Source organism: Galeopterus variegatus, unplaced genomic scaffold, assembly GCF_000696425.1.
Source record: "Galeopterus variegatus unplaced genomic scaffold, G_variegatus-3.0.2 Scaffold758, whole genome shotgun sequence".
Classification (NCBI taxonomy): Eukaryota; Metazoa; Chordata; class Mammalia; order Dermoptera; family Cynocephalidae; genus Galeopterus; species Galeopterus variegatus.
Window position 1 is genome coordinate 313,663 of NW_007726869.1, and position 22,408 is coordinate 336,070.

Below are 22,408 nucleotides of genomic sequence, written 5' to 3' on the forward strand. Positions count from 1 at the left end.
CTTCTGTATTATGAAACTTTTTTTCTTACTAATTATTTTATTGCTTCATAATTGTCCCCAGTCAACATGACTTTACCACCCTTTTTTACTTTTGAAGTACCTTTATTTAACTTTATTTACCCCTTTGCTTATTCAATAGATATTAAAATGTATTTGGTAAAATGTAAAACTTGCTGAAAAGTACACAGTTCATAAGTGTACAATTCAGTGAATTATCACAAAGTGAAAATATACCTACCTGTGTAACCACCAACCAGGTCAAGAAGTAGAACATTAGCAGTATTCCAGAAACTACCTTCGATCTTCCTTCCTATGACAACACTCTACCCCTACCCCAAAGTAGCCATTATCTGGACTTATAACAATATAAATTAGTGTTCCTGTTGAACTTTGTATACCTGGAATCTTTTATTCTAGGTTATTTTTGTATTGCTGCTTTTACTCAACATGTTTGGAACTTTATTCATGTTACTGAATATAGTTGTGGTTTGTTTGATCTCATTATGGTATTCCATTGTATGACTGTACTATAATTTTTTCCATTCTGCTGTTGATGGACATATTCAACAGGTATTACCTGCTTATATGCAAGATACTGTCCTAAATCCAGTTGCTGGAATAATGATGGACTGAATTTCTGTCTTAAGCTTATTTTCTAGTAGAGAAGCAAAACATTAGTTAGAATTGTAATCAGTATGGTGAAGCAGCAGTTTGATGTGGAAGGAGAACATATAACGAGAAAACAGCTGGTTTCTTCTAGGGCTTCTTAGAGAAAGTGACATTTAAACTAATTATACATATACCAAAATATAAAATGTACATGTTTTTCTCTCACTTCCTAATTCTCACTCCACAGTTGCCTCTATTGATTGTTTCTCAAAAGTTTTCCCGGGTAGTCAGATACCTAAGACTGACTTATATTCAAATATTCATCCATACATTTATAATTTAAATAGGAATAGAAGTATACTCTTCCTATTGTTTACTTCTTGAGTTTTTTTTTTCATATAAAATGATAGATGATTATTCGTATCAGGATTTATAGCTTTATTTCATTATTTGTTCTTTATTTTCTATTGAGTTTACCAATATTTATTTAAACATTCTCTTAGATCAAGGCATCACAATTTCTTCTGTTATGACAAACATGGAAAACGATAGTATGTGTCCAGCAGTGATGTACCAAGGAACTTTTGGCTGATGATATCAATATCTCAGCACACCCATAACTTATTCATGCTCTGGATTATGAAGCTCTGTCCCAGACTAGCTGTTACTGGTAAGGGCTCTATGGTCAGATGCCTAGGTTTAAATTCTAGCTTTATGACTTAATGCTTATATGACTTTAGGGAATTTATTAAATTATCTGAGCCAGTTTTTCTCATTTATAAATGGAGCTGTCCTGAGAATTAAATGAGATAATTCATTGGGGCTCATCAGACATTATCTGTCACATAAAGAATACTCGAAAACGGTTAGCTCTTTTAATTAAAATTATCATCACTATTGTTGCTGGGTATTTGGGTCATTTCCAGTATTGCTGTGAACATTCCTGTACATATATTATTGAACACTTGTGTGAACATAGCAAAGTAGAATTGACAAGTCAAAGTTCATGCAAATTTTAAATTTGACAATATTGTCAAATTGCCTTCAAACAGACTATGTTTTATACCTACTGCTTGTTGTCTGACAAAATGATATATAAATAGTAATCTCATTTTTTAGTGAATTTTTTGATCTTTGATGAATTTTGGCAGTTGGTTTTTATGTTGTCTATTCATCTTCTTTGTACGTTTTTCATGTTGAGTTTTTTTTAAGTTAAATGAGCATTTGATTTGCTAAGACAATTCATCTTTGATTTGCAAATTATATTTTCTGCTTTGTAATTTGTCTTTTAAAATTAGTTTTGGTGTCTTACTGCTTAGAATTATTTTAATCTTATAAAATAAGGCAGTATTTTCTTTATGGATTTGGGGCTATATGATCACTTCCAAAATTATGCTAATCTTTAATTCTACTTTCATGATTTTACTTTTTGTTTAGATTACTGGATCTGGGATTTTAGTTTTCTCTAAATAGAAAAATATCTAAGCAGTTTAAACAAAGTTGACTACTGCATCCTTTCACACTGGCTTGAAATACCATCTTCGTCATATACTAAATTACTATTTTTAAGTGGGTATGGCTGGGTCTCTGTATTTCACTAATCTGCTTTTCTATTTTTGTACAATATACTAATTTACATTATGGACTATTTGTAATACATTTTGACATTTTGTAGGAAGAACATTACTAATTTTCTTCTTTTGTAATCAAAAATTTTGTGTCTCATTTTTCTTTCTTTGATGATTTCTAGAATCAATTGCTACCCCTCCCCAAATCCTTTCAGAATTTGATTATATTTGCAGTATACTTATGTATTAGTTTAGGATGAGGTGCAGAATGATATTCTTCATATTTGAGTCTTTCTAAAAAGGAATGTGATATGCCTTTTCACTTTCATCATCCTGTATTATATCCTTTAGTAAGGTTTTATAATTTTTACTTTATCATGGTCTTATATGTTTTTATATAATTTATTCCTAGACATATAAAAACTTTTGCCTTTATAAATTGGTTAATTTACCCCCACTTTTTCTACCAGGTTGTTAGAAGGGTAGGTAATGGGAAAACCGAATAATTTGATATGTTTCTATTATATCTGGCTACCTTACTGACTCTATGTTTACTAATAGTTTATCAATTGATTCTCCTGATTATTGCAGTAAACTGTGTCCCAGTAATTATCTCATTTTTCCATTATGCTTATTTATTATTTCTTTTCTGATTTTATTGTGCTGACCAGAAATTACATAACATATTCCAAATATTAAAATAATGGTAGTAGTCTCCTTTGTCTAGTTCCCAATTTTAATGAGAATGCAATTAATGTTTTAGTATTAACTATAATATATAATATTGGTTTATTATAGATCCCCTTTCTAGAGTTAAAAACATTTTCTCAAATTTGTAGTGAAAATTTTTTAAAGTGATTAGTATTAGAATTTAGAATTTTTTTTTTTTTCCCTTTTTTTGTCTTTTTTTTCGTGTCTGGCAACAGACCGCAACCCTCAGTGTCGCGCCCGTACCGGACCGGGACCAGCAACGGGATCGCAACCCTCGGTGCTGCGCCCGCCCCTCGCTCAGCCAGTGAACGGGAACCGGTCTGTATGTGGGATCCGAACCCTCGGCAGGAGCGCTGCCGCGCTCCCAAGCGGCGCACTGTAGCAGTGCGCCACCGGGCCGGCCCAGAATTTAGAAATTTTTTTAATGCATCTCTTGAGATGCTGGACAGATATCATCTTAATTCCTAATCCTTGCAATGTAAAGATCTTAATGTTTATCTTTATTTATCATTGTACACACCATTTGTTCCTATATATTATTTTTGTAAACCATGCAGTTTATCAAAAATGGATATGGGTGTTTGCATCTATGTACATAGAAAAATTTGATCTATAGTTTCTTTTTTATATTTGTCAATTTTTGATATTCAGATTATGCTACACTTGTGTAGTTACTAAGGAGGCTCTCCCTTTTGTTGCAGGCTCTGGGGCAGTTTAGGTATCATGGAAGTGATCTGTTCCTTGAAGCAGCACAGCTCTAAAACAATGTGGGCCTGATTCCTTTATTGGGTACAGATCTAGGACAACCTTTTAAGTTCTTCTGTAGTTTTCATGGGTCTTTTCAGTTTTTCTACCTCTTAAATCAATTTTGGTAATTTATATTTTCCTAGATAATTATCTGTTTAAGCAAGATATTGTAGTTGATTGACAAAGTTATATGTATTATTATTTAATACATTTTAAAACATTTTTCCCTGCATTTTTGTATTATCTCCTTTCTTATTTCTAGTGTTGAGTTTTCTCCCCATCCTTTTGGTCTTCCGTCCAACTCTTTAGGGAAAAAAAAAGCCTTTGACTATCAAAGTGTTACATTATTTTATTTCTCCTACTTTATTGTGGTTTATTTTCTCTCTTTTTCTAAATTTTTGAAATCTTTTTTTTTTTTTTTTTTTTTTTAAGATGACTGGTAAGGGGATCTCAACCCTTGGCTTGGTGTTGTCAGCACCACGCTCAGCCAGTGAGCAAACCGGCCATCCCTATACAGGATCCGAACCCATGGCCTTGGTGTTATCAGCACCGCACTCTACCGAGTGAGCCACGGGCCGGCCTGAAATCATTTTTTTTCTGTGTTATTTAAGCTGTAATTTTCCTTTGACTGCCAGTCTTGTAGGTTTTGATATCCCCTATTTTCAATATTAATATAATTTTTATTCCTTTGGCCCCCAAATTATTTAGAACAGTGTTTTTAAGTTCCTTGGTATTTAATTTGGGAGTTATCTTTGTTTTCAATTTCTATTTGTATTGCATTGTGGTCAAAGAATATGGCTTATATGATTTTAATCCTCTGGAATTTGAAGTAGGTTTTTTTCATCTCTTGGTACACTGTCAATTTTTAAAAAATAGTTTATGAGCATTTAAAAATATACATAAACTCTCTTAACTAACTTTATTTTAGAAATAAGAGCATTAAGACTCAGAGGTTTATGTGCAAATAAGATTTTATAATATAATTTAGAGAACAGTCTAGGTAGAAATCATTTGGATCTTTAGAACTGAAGAAGGTTTCAAAAAAGTGACTTAAACTAGTCTTATTGAATGGGTCATTTTTAGATAGATGGGGAGCAAACAAGAAAGGATATCACATATGTTGAGAACTTGAGAAATAAAGGCATGTGTGCATTTGTTGGGGAGACAAGTCTGACCTAGATGGAAAGAGGGCCTTACTAAAGAGTAATAGGAAATAAGACAGTGACTAGGTAACACTGGGCCTGATCTTAAAGGTCTCGTGCAAAAGTTAAATGCAAAGCAGTTTCATCACCTAGTGACCAGTATTACATTTCATTTTGTAAATGTGTGGTGGTTTCATTGCAGTGTCTGTAATAAAAAAGAAATGGTAAATTTTTGTGAGGATGAGTATGCTAATTACCCTGATTGATCACCACACATTATATACATGTATTGAAACATAACTCTGTACACCATAAATGTGTACAATCAATATGTGTCAATTCAAAACTAATTATTATTATAGGCAGCCAAAAATATGGTCAAATATAATTCTAGAACAGGATTCTCAGGAAGAAGTTGAGGTAAATTTAACATAATGTTAACTTTACTCATCATGGCAGATTATGTAGAGTTCTGCTAAATATACTAACATGGAACATCTGTTGAGAATTTGAATAGATATGATTTCAGTATGTTTAAAAAGTCACAACATTTCTTAAGAAAGAAGTTCATAAAAGATAGTTGAAAAATGCATTTATGCTGGTAAAAGTGTATTTTTGTGTGTTTGAGAAATGACTCTTAGAAATTTTGAAGTGCCTTTCTGCTTCTACTGGTGTATACACTGGTAGATTGAAAAGTACTGTGACTTTGGCATTGACTTATAAAAATTAGGAGAATCTTAAATTGAGCAAAATCAAGAGGTAAACATGTCATCTTAGAGTACAAGGAGCTATACATATCAGTTCTCTAACAGAAATCTGCTATTTATAAAAATTCACAGTTTCTATTTTGAAAGTAGGTAGAGGAATGAATGGATGACCATGTAGTATGTTAATTCCTTATATGAAAACCTATAATATTATTTTAAGAGAATACAAATTTATTTTGTTTTGGTCATACTAATTTTGGACAAAAGCATGATATCTGAAATATCTGAATATTCTTTTTTTTAATTGATTATGCATATTCATGGTACAAAGAATATCTGAATATTCTAAAAGCCTTCTGATAGTCTATAATATCATTGACTAAGAGCTATAACAACAAAGAACAGTAACTGTTTATGTTTTCGATTCAGTATACTTTATATTCTCAAACTCTGCAAACTTTAGTTATTAAATGAACATATGCCTTTTTTTTCCTAATTGGGGAAAATAGAAAGATTTTATTGAGTTCTAAGCAACGCTTATTTGTGCTAATTAGGCATGCAGTAAGCCTTGATAATCTTACATGTCAAAATACAGTTGATTTTTATGGCTGTTTTTAACCACGGCAGTAAGACTTTGGAATGACATGTATATACTGAAAAAAAAAAATTGAATTTTCAAGGGAAAAGTATTTTAGAACATTTGTATTTGCTATAAAAATGATTCTCTTATTTTATTTATAATGTTGTGCTTATATAGAAAGGACTTACTAACCTTCCCTTTAATTAAGTATGATGATACCTAGCTACTATATTTTATTTACTATTTATCACTTTTTCTTTCTTCTATAAAATATGAGGTTACTTCAAAAAGTTTGTGGAAAAAGAGAATTAAAAATTAATGCAAATCTTTCCAGGAACTTTTTGAAGTACCCTCGCACAACCACAGAAATGGTAGTATCTGGATGGGCAAGAATTATGTAAGAAAGATATGCACTGCTTTCAAAAATCCTTTTTAATAGGATGGATTTTTTTGTATGTAATATATCTTGTATGTAGCCCAAAATATTTTATAGTTAAAAGTTGTAGAATTTAGATGTAAGTCTAATATATAAATGAATATTTTAAAAAGTGTTATCTTTTATCATATGGGCTTCTTGTATACAGCAGTATGTGATGTGTATAGGTCTACACATGTTTCTGTACGGTCAGATATTTTCCAGATTTTGCTCATGTAAGGACACATGTATTAGTCTTTATCATGTCTCTATAATTACATGTAAATTCTGAGGTGTTTCTGTGTATAAAGTAAGCTCAAGCATTAAGGTAATAATAGTGATAATAGTGTATAATCATTATTAAATTAATAAAATTTAAATATTGTTGCAGCAACAAGGAATTCATTCCATGACATCTATAACCTCAGGGCTTGCTGTTTCATCCCTTATTTGTAGGCTGTTAAGCCAAAAGTCAATTGTAGTAATATTGCTATGCACTTAAGAGACAGCTGTTTTCTTACAGATACAGGTAGTCTAGGGAGCTGTATTAGTATATTAACCCTAAAATTTGGGTATTCAAACTGATGCTAGAAAGAGAAAATGTGATAGGAGAACTTAGCATCACCATCTTGTGATGTCCCTGATAGACTTTGACCAGGTGTTGATAAATTTTACAAAATTACTCACATCATAGATGTATTATTTTACCACCAATGAGTCTGGAAACAAAAAAGAACATTTATATAGTGAAGGAATAAAGAAGGGCCTTTGTGGTTAGTTACTCAGAAAATTCTTTGAAACTGTGGAAAGTGGAACAGTATTTTTAAATGTACTGCCTTGTTTGTGATATTTTGTAAAGAAAAAAAAAAACATTTGAATGCAAGAATTAAAGTTGTAATATTGAAGGATTTTGATTATTGAAGTTAACAAAAATTGTCATTTTCATTGCATTTTCTAGGCAATTAAGTTGGAGTATTCAAGGTTGGTTAAGTTGGCCCAGGAAGATACCCCTCCAGAAACAGATTATCGTTTACATCATGTAGTAGTCTACTTTATCCAAAACCAGGCACCAAAGAAAATCATTGAGAAAACTTTGCTAGAACAATTTGGAGATAGAAATTTGAGTTTCGATGAAAGGTAATTTGAAAATGTAAAATATCTAACCCATATGCTGAAATTGTCATTGGTTTTTGCAGATCCCTGTTGTAATTGTACTTACGTTTTAATTCTGAAATAAATGATTATCCTTTTATGAATATCTCAAAGATACTGAGTTTAAAAAGTGTGTAGCAGAGGAGAATGTGAGGGGAAACACATGTAAGATCAATTTCTGCCTCACCATGTGTCTGTTGTTTCATTTAAGGAAAATGAAACAAGTAAATGGTTTTGCACAATATCTGGTAGTTAGTTAAGGGCTCAATGAATGTCAGCTATTACTGTTTGTATTAGTAGCAGCATTATTTTGTTACATATGACTGCAAATAGCTCAGAAATATGACTGATTATGACCCTCATTTTCTGAGCTGTCAATGCACACTGTGTTCCAGCAAATATATGCTGTTGAATTTGGGGAAGATATTAATGGAGAAATCCCATTGACTTTTTAGTCCTTTTTAGTTATCTGTCCTGGGGACTGCAAGTAGTCATTCTGTTTTGATATCCTGATTTCTGTTGTGCTTGAAAGATGGGGTTAGGTGCATGCAATCAACTAAATATATTTTGAGGTGATTTCTTTAGCAGTGATTCTGATCATGAAATTGGAATGTTTCCATTTTTACCTGAAATGAAATGATAGGCACATTTTGGATTTCTTCTTTTCACTATTTAATAATAATGCCGTTTGGGGGAAAAAGAAGATGTAATGTTTCTTGGGCTTGATTAATAGGATCACATTATCAAAACTCTTTTTTTTCCCCCTATGCTAGCTATATTAATAGAATATAATTTAAAAGTCATACATAAATATAACATGGTAAATTTGAATTAAATTATTGATGCTATTATCTTTGTAACTATCCAGCTTGGTCCAAAAAACACATTTTTTGCTTAAGGTTATTTGGGAATTGTTTGCTCAGTAACAATGGATGTGTTTAGTAGTTTAGTTTTGTGTAACACACATTTTTCATTTTTTGTGGATTTTGCTTTTGATTTAGAAATATACTTCTTTTTTTGAAGGTGCCACAACATAATGAAAGTTGCTCAAGCCAAACTGGAAATGATAAAACCTGAAGAAATAAACTTGGAAGAATATGAGGTAATATGCTTTTAGAGAGGTTGAATTCTAGATTGAGAGATTCTGTAGTTTACTGATACTCTCATTTCAGCATAGCTAAGTTTGAATTTGTTATGATAAGTAAAAATTAAATTTCTAAGTTGGTGTCCAATTTATTAATACTTTTGTAAATGATTTTAGGATTAATTTGATATAATGACATATAGAACAAAAAGCTTAAAACCAAAAAAGGAAGTTTTTGGTTTTTATTTGTATATACAGTCCTCTTTAATATTCTAAGACTAATTTTCAGTTCTTTTTAATGAATTTTTCTAGCTTAAAAACAGTGTAACACATTACATTGTTAATTTTGAAACTGCTTTTACATGATAATAACTAATATTTATCAAGAGCCTACTGTATGTCAAGCATTCTTCTAAGCACTTTACATGTATTTATTAACTGATTTAATCCAGACAGAAACACTATGAACTGGGTTGTATTCTTATTCCTGTTTTACACATGAAAAAATGAGGCATAGAGAGGTGAAATAACCTGCCTGAAGTTTTCACAGGTAGAAGTTTACAACTTGGCTAACATAACCTGCATTCTTAACTTCTATACTACACTGATGGTATGCTGTATTTTTTCTTTCAGTTTGCTTCATCAGATATTTTTGGGAGAAGTTATTTTTGGGAGAAGTTAGAGATTTGTTTCAGTCATTGTATGCTACATATATTTGTCATTATAAGACAGTTTTTTGTGTGTGAGAGAGCATACACACAGACACTTATACATGTGCTTGCAGGATTTTTTTGTACACAAAATTCTGCGTTAACTTTGGCTTTAAAATTAATATTCCTTATTTTACTTTACCAATTCAAATACCTAGTATGTTTCAACCTTTTAAATTTAGCTTTATGCATTGTCTTTTTAAAATTTATGAATCTAGTAAATTTTACATCACTTTCCTGGATGCCTTTGATTGATGTTTGATCTCATTTATAAACTTATATTAGATTCCATTAAACAATTAGTGTAATTCACCACATTAACAGAGAAGAAGAAAGATACAGAAAAACAGTAATTTTTGATGAAAACTCCTGTCTAACCTGGAAGATAAGGTTAACTCCCTTAATCCACTAGAGTGTCTCTAAAAACAGAAGTACAAAATTACAGCAAATATATGAACTTGTGAACATTGAAATCTTTACTTTTGGGATCAGGAAAAAGACAGTAAGGTAAAATAAATAAGCAAAAAGTGAAAGATTAGAAAATAAGTCATTATTTGCAGATTTTCTACTTAGTAATTCAAACAAAATCTACAGATGAATTTATTAGAACTAATAAGAGAACTTCGCAACATACAAATCTGTGTCAAATATCAATTTTATTCCCTTACACTAGTGACAAATAATTAGAAAATAAAATTTATAAAAATGACCCCATTTACATGTCATCTGAAACCATGTAGTACCTAGAAATAAGTTTAACAAAAAATATATATGACTTCTGTTGAGAAAATTATAAAACTTATTGGGAGACATTCATGAAGACCATATAAATGTTAATACATATGATATATGGAACACTTCATATTGTAAAGATGTCAGTTTTCCCCAAATGGTTTAGAGTCAATGCAGTTCCTGTGAAAATTCTAGCAAGATGTTTTATGGAGCTTAATATGCTGATTGAAAAATTTTATGTAAATAGATCCCAGTCTATCAGAGACATTCTTGAATAAGAAGCTGGAAAGCTTATACTACTAGAAAGCAAGACATACTGTCTTTTTTTTTTTTTTGGCCGGTAAGGGGACGGCAACCCTTGGCTTGGTGTTGTCCACACCATGCTCAGCCAGTGAGCTCACTGACCATCCCTGTATAGGATCCGAACCCATGGCCTCGGCACTAACAGCACCACACTCACCCAAGTGAGCCACGGGGCCGGCCCAAGATATGCTGTCTTAACCATTATAGTCTTATAATGATACTTGCATAAGAATAGGTAAATTAGAACAATAAAACAGAAGAGAAAATCTAGGAACATATCCATCCTTATATGGACATATGAGATATGCCAGAGAAGGTAAAATCAGTGAACAATGGAAGGACATCTCAATAAGTGGTTCTGAGAAATAAATGAAATTGGATCCCTTCTTCACTCCATATTCAAAAATCCATTTCAATTGTCAAAGGCTCCCATGTAAAACAGTTCAGAAGTCAACATAGGCAGAAGCTCAAAGGCATTTATTTTACCCATAAAGGAAACACATTGACCAGAGCTATTTTGACCAGGATATGCAATCTGGAGCTGTAGATATGCAGAGTATATTTCCTTGTGACTATGAGGAGCAAGTGAAGTCATCTTTTAGCTAATAATGATTTCAAGTCTGTGCCTTTCAGGTTGAATTATCTTTCTACCCTTGTCCCCAGGATTCATGTGCATGGGACTTGATTTTTAATTGTGATTTGATTCTGCAGCACCTCTGTCAGGTTGCTTCAACAGATTGGATTCAGCATATTTTTATTCTGAAACCTTTTCATATTCTTTCTAAGTGCAGAGCCATTAAATCATACGGTATTTAAATGACATGTTTTTGGATTCTTCACATCCCTCATATCTTTCTCATGCTCTCTAAGTTCAAGGGTCAGCAAACCTTGGCTAACAGATCAAATCCAGCTCATGACCTGTTTTTATAAATAAAGTTTTCTTGGAACACAGCTGTTTCTTCACACATATCTGTGGTTGCCTTCACACTGCAGTCACAGAGTTGAGTAACTGCAAAAAAGACTTCATGGCCTGCAAAGCCTAAAACGTTTACTGTCTGGCCCTTTACAGAAAAAATTTGCCTATTCACAATTTCTACAGCAATTCTAATGACAATATGGAGTGGCTGTTTGAATACTTTCCCCAGAAGTCAGTTTTAAACTTGCAGGACTAATTTTACCTTTATTTGTTATTAAGATCTACTAATAGTTTGAAAATTATGCCTTGAAAAATTAAAATATAATTAAAAGTTTGTATTCAGTGAGAATATAGTTGGCCAGTAACTTAGCTACATGTTTCTGATTGTTATTGGCTCATAATGTTGTGCATAAAAGCTTTAACACTTTCATTATCAGTATTCTCTTTTAAATTAATCCTATGTTATATTTTAGTTGTTTTTCTTGAATCAATTTTTATTAGATAAGTTAACAAAGTTCTAATTTTGTTTTCTTTGAGAGTTATAAGGTATCAGCTCAGAAGCATTCAGTCCTATGATATGCCGTATAATTTTGGGGGGTGGGGAAGGGAAGGGAGTGGTAGTTAAATGTGAACCACAGCTATCCTTTTACCATATCTCAGGTAAATAGACTACTCAGCTACCACATTTAAAATCAAATTTACCACAAATTTGGCAAAATTAAGAGGTTAAATTAATGTATTATAATATAACATCTTTCTTTTAGTTTCTTAAAGTTCTTTATCAAGTAGCAATGTTCAAGCTTTGAGTGGCACAAAAGTAGTAACTATTTACTTCCTACCTTCAGTGTGATGTACATACTGTAATAATATTTTAATAACATGATTTTATACTGAAGAAGTTTTGAATGAAAGAGAGCCTTACTTATTATCCTGTCTTAGTATTTCTGTTATCTTCTAGTGAGATCTTTATTGTTTAATTCCTCATCTCTGCCTAATAATTTTTATATTTATTATGTTAATAAATCGTCTTTTTTGTTAGAAAGTAAAGTCTTGATTTAGATCTAGTTTATCTTAATTTCAAACTCATTGTTTCTATTAATTTAAATAGTTATCAGAACAATGTGTTACTTTATGACCAGTTTCATTGTAATTTTAAAATCTTATTTTACTATTTTCTTCCATGGCAGGAGTGGCATCAGGATTATAAGAAATTCAGGGAAACAACTATGTATCTCATAATTGGGCTAGAAAATTTCCAAAGAGAAAGGTAAGGCAAAGTGGACATATATGAAAAGGAGAACTTAATTTTTGTACTTAAGTCCATTCAGATATGACCTCATCTATAGAAAAGATTTTATTTATAATATACATTTTTAATAAACTTTTAAGAAATTCAGGGAAACAAATATGTATCTCATAATTGGGCTAGAAAATTTCCAAAGAGAATGGTAAGGCAAAGTGGACATATATGAAAAGGAGAACTTAATTTTTGTGCTTAAGTCCATTCAGATATGACCTCATCTATAGAAAAGATTTTATTCATAATAATACATTTTTAATAAACTTTTTTATTTTAGAGCAGTGAAGTTAGTACAAAGAATCCTTATATACCCCACATGAACTATATTTTTTATTTTTATTATTTTATTTTTTATTTTATATCATTTTCATTTTATTTTTATTAAATTAAATTTGTAAGGTTGGCTTTAGTATCTTTGTTTTTATTATCTCTCAAACACTACAGTTGAACCTTAGGATGGAATAGGATTGGATTGAAACCTAGAAGGTTTGCTGGGGACCAAAGAAGCTGGTAGCTGAGCACATGGAACTCTTTATTCTGTAACCTTCAGTCAGCAGCCTTTTTCATATTCTTTCTGAGTCTGATCTTGGCTTCACATCAGAGATGGCATTTTCAATCTGTCTCTCTGTATGAATGTCGAGATACCATAAAAAGTATAGCTATAGAAAACTTCTAAGTAATGGGACTGCACACATATTTTAGATTGATTTTCATTTAAATTAAAGATGTTCTTAAAGGAATTTTTACTTATTTAACTATGAAATTATTATAATTATTAAGAAGTTGAATTTTGATTTACTTACCATTTCAGATTATTTACTAGTTTGCATTTACTTATTTCTCCACACATTTCTTAATTCATCTCCTTTAACATTAATTTACTTGACTAGTGATTTTTTTTTTTTTTTTAGGAAAATGCTCTATTTTTAATACAGTGTCATATTGCAGCCAAGTAATAGGGATTTTCAGTTTTTCTTTTTTTTTTTTTCTTTTATACTCATAAGAAGTGTAAAAAGCCCCTGCTAAGGTATTTTTTTTTTTTTAATGACAGAATAGCCATTTACTTCTAGAGCTATACTGCCCAACAATGTGGCCACCAACCACGTGTGACAATTTGAATTTAAATTAACTAAAATTATTAAAGCAAAAAATTCAGTTTCTCAGTCACAGTAGCCACATTTTGAATGCTCAGTCGCCACATGTGATAGTGGCCACTGTATTGGCCAGCACAGATATAAAACATTACCGTCACTGTGGGAAGTTCTGTTGGACAGTGCTGTTCTAGAGCACAATGCCACCAAAGTTATCACATAAAGGGAAGAAGTAATGTTTTAGCTAATATTGTATCTAAATGCTTAAATACAAATTACTGAAGTCCCAGTCATTGTGTTATTATTAAGATAATTCAATTTCATCATTGAAGTAGAAAATTATTTTGATCAGTAGCTCCATTTTATGAGTTATTATTTCATTCAAGTTTTTTTTTTTAAATAAGAATATTCAAATTCATTTTTAGGATTTTTGAGATTTGTGCTGATGTGAGAAAAGTATTAGTATGATCTTACAATTGAATAGAGTGTCTTCGATCAAAAAGGCATTTCAGTTTTGCAGGTAAAGAAACTAGGCTCCAAAGAGATGCAGTAAATACTAAGATCATACAACTAACTAGGGAGAGAAAAATTTAAAAAGAGACCTCTGTATTATTTTATAATTTAAAGAAATCAGATAAGTACAAAAAGTATCTGGTTGTCTCACTCACTAAGAATTTAAAAATGAAACTGTCACTTTTATAGCTACCTAGTTGTTCCTAGTTAATATTTGTTAAAGGACTTTAGAATATAACTTTGAAGTATGTTTAAATTTTATAATTTGCTTATCAGTTCTAAAATATATACTTGCTCAGACAGTATGCTAGTATAGTAAATGTTTATTAAATTGGAAGGATAGACTAGTAATGGTGATAAATAATATTTATGGAATATCTTTAAAAGAAATGTTAGTTTTATCACTTTAAATATAGTAGTTACCATACCTAGCTATGTGTAAAATATTGCCAAAAGGTTCTGTCAAACTTGTTTTTAATGAAAACTCAACAATTGAAAGCATTGAATGGAATATTTGTTGAGGGGCCCTTGTCAGTTCTGTGAGTAGCGAAGTGAAATGCTTTTAGGAACCATAATTTTACAGTAGTATTAGTGAAAGAGTCTACCAGGCTACAAGGTCTTATTTTATAGTAAATAAGATGTGGACTGGACTGCTGAATCTTCATTCTGGATATCTTTGAATATATATATTTGTAAGCAATATAAAGGTTGATGAAATAGGGAACATTTTGTGAGCTTCACTAGAAAATTGGAACACGCTTATGGTTTCAGAGCTATTCTCAGAGAGGTGACTCAGATATAACTGTCATTCAGGAACAATCTTTTCAACAGGAAACTTAATAGCTATAAAAGAAAAGGTAGATGTCCCAGTCATTTATTAAATAACAAATTACTTTAACTTAATGGTGTAAAACAACATTTAATATTATCACTCCCTTTTTTATCATAAATAAAACAAAAAAATCTTTAGCTGAGGATTTTATTAGCAGTCATATTATTTCAAAATTAAATTTTATACTCAAGTTTTCTCAAAAACAAATTCCTAGAAGGAAGTCATTTTCAAAAAATGTTTAAAATAAATGACTCATTATGACACTTTCAAGTATATAATTTGATTTGTCATGATGTGTACATTAATTTCCAAGCAATTGTATGTTTAACATTTGGAGTATGGAATGGATTTATTTTACATCTGAGTCCATGAATTAAATAATAAACAATAGCATTGATTAGCAGCATAACCTAGACGTTTAAAATTGTGTTTATTTGAAATATTTTACTTTTTTAGGAAATTACATTTTTCTCTATAAATCTGTAAGAAGATATGTTCATGACTGAAAGAACTGACCGAGGAGATATCTTAAAATATCATATTTAGGTTATAAAAGTATATGACTATATATTTTCTAACGTGTTAGGAGAAAAATTATTTTAGAGATAAACATAATACTCTATTAAACACTTTCCCCTCCTTTTTAAAAACCTAGTTTGAAATTTGTTACATGTACATTTTTATTAATATAACACATAGGCCTAAACCTATCAGCCTTTAGTTTTTGAGCTTGTTTGTCTTATCTAATTAGGTTTCCCAGATTTAGAAGCATGCTTTCCCCTTTCTACTTTCTCCATCTCCTTTGGATAATCTCCTTTTTATCTTTTACATTTTTCTCAATGACTAGAACTATGTCTGCACATAGAAAAAAACCTGACTAATTAGTCACTGAACAAACCAAATGATGTTTGTGATCATAAAACAAAATAAACGGATCCTTCCTTCATAAAAAATGATGTGTTGTTAAACAAGTAGATTGTTGTCTTTCACACCAGTCCTAATATTGAGTCTAAGTGGCAGACATCAAGAAAATAAATACCATCTCATACAGAAGATAACTATCTGACTTCATCAGTTATGGCCTTTTCTCCCAGTTTTATCTTAATTCCTAGCTGCTATTTTTTTTTTTTTCCTTTTAAAGCATAACTATTTCCTGTTTTCAGATGTTGCTGTTGCTAAAAAGATGCTCTCAGGCATGCAATGCATAAATGTTGTTTCAGATAATTAAAATCTAAGTGTATAGTTAAAATGTTTTATAGTTGTAGTTGACTTTTTTTTCACAAAGATAAAATACTAATTAATGTTTTGTTTCTAATTTTTAAGTTATATAGATTCCTTGCTGTTCCTTATCTGTGCTTATCAGAATAACAAAGAACTCTTGTCCAAAGGCCCATACAGAGGACATGATGAAGAATTAATATCACATTATAGAAGAGAATGTTTACTAGTAAGTTGATTGCACATAGTATATGTTTATCATTTGTCTTATATTGGGCAAGTTTTCCAGACTATATATGTAAGTGATTGACTGTAAACTCTGAGGGGGTAAGAATCATGGTGATGTTTATAAATTGCATCTGTTTCCTTAAGATGGCAAAGTACACTCAGTTCTTTATCCCTTCTTCTTTATGGATCTGAAGTATTGAAGAAATGTTTTTAAAATGTGACCAGATTGTTTATATTCCTATATTTAGATTTCTTCATCATGCTACCACTCCCTTTTTTGGTGGAAGTGGAAGGGCTTTATAGATCATGAGGAAATATCGTTATTATTATTATCATTATTATTATTATTCCAGAAAACAAATAATAGGTTTTTCTGAGATTTTATAAACAGTGGTGTACTGGTGGTATACTCAGTGTGCATAATGTCTGAGGATTCATCCTAATACTTTTTTTGCACCTGGTGATTGGTAGGTATTTTTACCTTAAATATTTTTAGTAGCTATGTTCTGAAATATTACTATTGTTATAAACTTTAAAATTTTTTTTTTCCTTTTTGTCTTTTTTACTGACCGGTAACGGGATTGCAACCCTTGGTGTTGCACCCACACCGCGCTCAGCCAGTGAGCGGGAACCGGTCTCCACATGGGATCCGAACCCTCGGAGGGAGTGCCGCCGCGCTCCCAAGCGGCGCACTCTCCAGTGCGCCACCGGGCCGGCCCTTAAAATTTATTTTTAACAATTTTTTTGTACCAGTTTACGTTACATGTCTGGAAAACTTTGTTGATGTTCTTTGAATCAGCTAGCCTTTATGTACAAAATTACATATTTCATCTTTGTATATTTTTCTGATTAGATTTTACTCTTATTAATTAACTTAACATCAGTCCATTCTATATTGTGAATTCCTAGGTTGTGATTTTTATTTTTCTGTTAAAATATATGTATAAATAAAGGTTAAAGAGTATATGTTTTTGAACCCTTATAAGTTAATTGCATGGTTTAAGTGTACTTTAAAAAACTTCAAGTGGGTCTGCTGGTGAAATGTTTTCTTTCAGTAGAACTACAGAGTATATGCCAATTTTAGTGTGCGATATGTCTTTAAAATTTTTGAATGGGAATATTAGAAGGTGTGATCTTATTATTTTTCTCTCAATTGACTTTACTGCATTTGAGTGCATTTAAAACTTAAAATTGTTGATACTTTGCATCCGTTGAGGATGGTATTCTTACCTTGACATGTTTGAAAGGTTTTTGAATCTGTTCCTGAGAAAGAGCACCTGAATTATATGTATTTCAGCTTAAAAAAATCCAAAGCTTTATATTAACTTATAGAAATAGGTATTGACTATATTAAGACAAGTTTTATTTAACTTAAAACATTGAATTCTTGGGGTATGGAAATGTTTCAGTAAAGCTTATTTTAACCAAAAACTTGATAGTTACTCTAAAATATTCCAAAATGGTAGAATGTTTCTCTTAACATTTTTTGTTAGTAAATCAGCCACACACACCTAGTTGTTTGTTTTACATAGGGATTTTAATGTAACCTTATAAGATTATTTTAGTGCTTTCCTTCAAGGCTTTTTCATATTGTATATTTACCGAGTGTCCGTTTTTGAGGTATACTAAGATGAGTTAGATATACTTCCTGTTCTCAGAGAACTCAAATCTGGTAAGAGACATACACAGATCATTTTTATGTTCCAGAATAGGTGCCATTATGAGAAATATGGAAAATGATATGCCTGGAATTGTTGGGAAGGGCCATAAGAGAAGAGATAGAAACTGATCTGTATCTTGACGAATCCAGAGCTTTATTCATTGTAGAGAAGGAAGAATGCTCCAGCCAAAGGGACACCATATGAAAAGGCCTGGAAAGTATACACAGAAAATGAAGATAAATTTATTGTGGCTAGGTAACGAGGAGTGGATTTAGGTGAGGTGATGAAGCTGACCGTACTTGTTGTCAGACTATGAAGAAGCTTATGTACTATTCTAATGAGATTGCACCAGTGTAAATTTGACTAGGTTTGGCATGATCAAATTCATTTTCAGAGGATAATTCTGGTAGTAGCATGCTAGAGGATGGACTGGAAAGGAATAGAGATTGAAGTCCAGAACTCTAGAGAGGAAACACAAGGGAAGGAGGATGAGGCCTCAACTAAGGCAGAAGTATAGTGGAAATGAAGAAGAGGGTATAGAAGATGGTGAAGAAGTGAAATCAAGGGACATGGTAACTATTGGATAAATGGGAAGAAGGAAAAGGAAGAGTCAAAGCTGCCTGACTTTCTGGTTTTGTGTTAGCATTGGGGAATCTTAAGAGGATGAGCAAGGCTGACTTTGAACATACTATATTTAAGATGTTTCCAGGACATTCTTTGATTCTCTGAACTTAACATTAAAGCTTAACATTAACCTTCATAATAATAATAATAATAATTAATTATCTCTTTGAATATATATTGCCAAAAATTTATAGTAGATACTTAGAGACTTATCTCATTCAGTTCTCTTAACCACTATGTAAGGAAGATAGTAGTATCCCACTTTTTATATAAAGAACCTGAAGCTAAGAGATTTAACTAATTTATTCAAGATTGGATAATTGATTAACGGCTGAGTTGAACTTTTACCACAAGCCTCTTTCCAAAGTCAAGATATATTATACAAGAATAATATAATGTAAGCATAAGTATAAATTTTGTATTTGAAATTAGCTTTAAAAGTATTTTTATAGGATTTCAAATATGAACCTTTGAACATTATAGCTCTTATTATATCTGTATTCTTTATCTCTTAAGTCTGTATTTATCACACACATTTCTCTGTCCTACTAGGTCAGTAGTCAGCACACTGTGCTTTGTGCTCCTCCCTACCACTTGTTTTTATGAATTAAATTTTATTAAAATATAGCCATGCCCATTCATTTACATATTATATATGGCTGCCTTTGTGCTACAATGTTAGAGTTGAGTAGTTGCAACAGAAACTATATGGCCCTCAAAGCCTAAATATTTCACATCTGGCCCTTTACAGGAAAAGTTTGCCAATCCCCATGTTTATTTGTAAGCTTCATGAGAGTTTTCTTTGTTAATCTCTCAGTTACAACCCTGCATCTGTAACAGTTTCTGGCACATGGTGTGTACTCAGTAAGAATTTGTTGAAGACATAACAGAATCGATTACCTTTATATTTTTGTATCAAGGAATGTAGTAGTATATGTTCAGTTTACATTTATGGAGAAGAAGATGAAGAATTTTTTAAAAATTAATATGCAGTCTCAATTTATTTTTAAAATTACTTTGAGTGCTTGTAAAATTTTAGAATGGGGGAAAGTTAAGTTTTGGAGAATAAAAAGTAGAATATGGTGATGATCAGAGTAATATAAACTGAGCATGAGCTATAACACAACAAAATCATCTTCACTTGCTTTTTGCTTTTGTTTCTATTGTTCTATACATAGTTTTTCCTAAGAAATCCTTAGTGCTAGAATAGGTTGAAATTGTTTTCACGACTCCTACTTGTTCTAATACTGTTTGTGAACATACTCATGTTGTCTCCAGTATTAACACTCCTAGGTGTTTTTAAGAAGGAAGCAAAACCTATTGTTTTTTTTTCTCATTGCATTAAGAAATTAAATGAGCAAGCTGCAGAACTGTTTGAATCTGGAGAAGATCGAGAAGTAAACAATGGTCTCATTATCATGAATGACTTTATTGTTCCATTTTTGCCCTTATTACTGGTGGATGAAATGGAAGAGAAAGATATACTTGCTGTGGAAGATATGAGAAACAGATGGTGTTCCTACCTTGGACAAGAAATGGAATGTAAGTTTAAACAGTGCTAGTGGGCACCTGAGTTGTTGGAGTTAAAAACGGAGTTAGATAATTTACTTTTGCCATTTTTTACATTCTGTTATATTTTCAGATTCACATTGTCACTTTTTAAAATTTATTTGTAAGCTAAGATGTGCACATTGCTGTTGCCATTTATATATCTCTTCTGCTTAAATGGCAATTATTTTACATAGTTTGAAATGAAACATCGACTGAACCATGTAGGTTAATAAATTATGTTGAGGGCAATCATCTGATAATTTCTCTCTGTCTTTAGTTATATATAATTGTTTGTATTTTCAGCAAATCTCCAGGAAAAGCTGACAGATTTTCTGCCAAAACTGCTTGATTGTTCTACAGAGATTAAAGGTTTCCATGAGCCACCCAAGTTACCTTTATACTCCACGCATGAACTCTGTGAGCGATTTGCCCGAATCATGTTGTCCCTCAGTCGGACTCCTGCTGATGGAAGATAAACTGCACACATTTTCCCTAAACACACTGTATAAACTTTTTTTAGTTCTTAACCCTTGCCTTCCCGTCACTGGGTTTGCTTGTTGCTGCTATAGTTTTTAACTTTTTTTATTTTAATAACTGCAAAAGACAAAATAACTATACGGATTTTAGCCAGACTGCAAACAATAAAGCTGAGAATAGCATGGCACTCAGACTTTGTTTTAACCAGAACTGATGTATAATTACAAATCTGATTGATTTTATTATGGCAAAACTATGCTTTTGTCACCTTTCTTCACGGTATTACTTTGCTTCTATCTTTTCTTTATCAGCAGCTTTCTATTCAGTCTGAAGCCTTCCATGACTACAGCCATTTAAGTGTTCAGCACTGTGTACAATATATAATATTTGGTAGCTTGTAAATGAAAATAAAGAATAAAGTTTTATTTATGGCTACCTATGTGTTTGTAAGCAGGTATATTGTATGTTCGTGTATTATTTTAGTTATAATATATAAGTGAATTTTGGTTATTAAGATTGGGTGATGGATAGATTAATACAGTCTTTTAATTTTGCTCTAATGATAGCTCATAGGATATTTACTAGGTAAATTGACACTTAAATATATCTTTATTTTTTACTAAGTTGTTGAACTTAGTATGGCACCTAAACCTATTTTGAATTCAACTGGGTTTTCACTGAAGTAGCAGCTGGTTTTTAAGTCAAACTACACTGAAACTTTTAAACTTTTCTTAGATTACCCTTTTGGTGTTTTTTTTGTGTGTGTGTTTACAAATAACATAACAAGGTGATTATTCCAAGAGAAACCTGAAAAAAGTACTTGAATAAGGGCTATTGAATTGTGAAACTCAAAAGAAATATGTAAATACATACATGCACACACACACACACACACACACACATTCTGCATAATGGAGGACAATGTTTTGCAATATATAATCACTCCATTTTTGTAAATTGTATACCATTTTAATTGAAAATGTTCTCTGCTAATTAATGCTGTGAAATGAAGTCGATATTGTTTAACTAGAAATTATGAGTATCTTAACTGCTTTTATTTACCTCCTTTTCAAAAAGGAAAAAACTATAGAACATTTTGTAGACGGATCTGCTGTTTAAGATTAATGAAGTTATATTGTGAATGAAAATCACAATCAATACTTTAACGGTAATCATGTTACCAACAATCTATTTTTGAATTTATAAAAGTTTCTTTATAAGTGATACTTTGTTAGCATAGTAAAATATATCATTATACTATGTGTATGTTTGTTATAGCGTCGCCAAAACTAGTGCTCTTTTTAAGTGCCTCTCACAAAAGGTCCTGAATAGAGGAGGAAGAAAAACATATTAAGCTATTATATGATGCTCTTTATAAAGGTATGATACACTGCCAAGGTATTAACGACAGGGAATTGGTACTATTCCTGCTGTAAAGTTCAATTTTATATATTGTATCCATCAAAATGTGCTTTGGTTTAGATTTTAAGTTCTCTGCTGATTATAATTCTGCATTGGTTTTCAAGTCCTGTTAAAA

General features: G+C 31.3%; 1 protein-coding gene across 1 annotated transcript in view; it reads left to right on the forward strand.

The window, feature by feature from the left end:
• Positions 1-21,310, forward strand: part of USP25 (ubiquitin specific peptidase 25) — a 158,211-nt gene extending 136,901 nt beyond the window's left edge. The window contains exons 25-30 of the mRNA XM_008572152.1: positions 7,438-7,616; positions 8,655-8,733; positions 12,564-12,643; positions 16,436-16,559; positions 20,190-20,385; positions 20,698-21,310. Coding sequence (XP_008570374.1) covers positions 7,438-7,616; positions 8,655-8,733; positions 12,564-12,643; positions 16,436-16,559; positions 20,190-20,385; positions 20,698-20,870 — 831 coding nt within the window. The 3' untranslated portion in view covers positions 20,871-21,310. The remainder of the gene's footprint in view (positions 1-7,437; positions 7,617-8,654; positions 8,734-12,563; positions 12,644-16,435; positions 16,560-20,189; positions 20,386-20,697) is intronic.
• Positions 21,311-22,408: the final 1,098 nt, after the last annotated feature.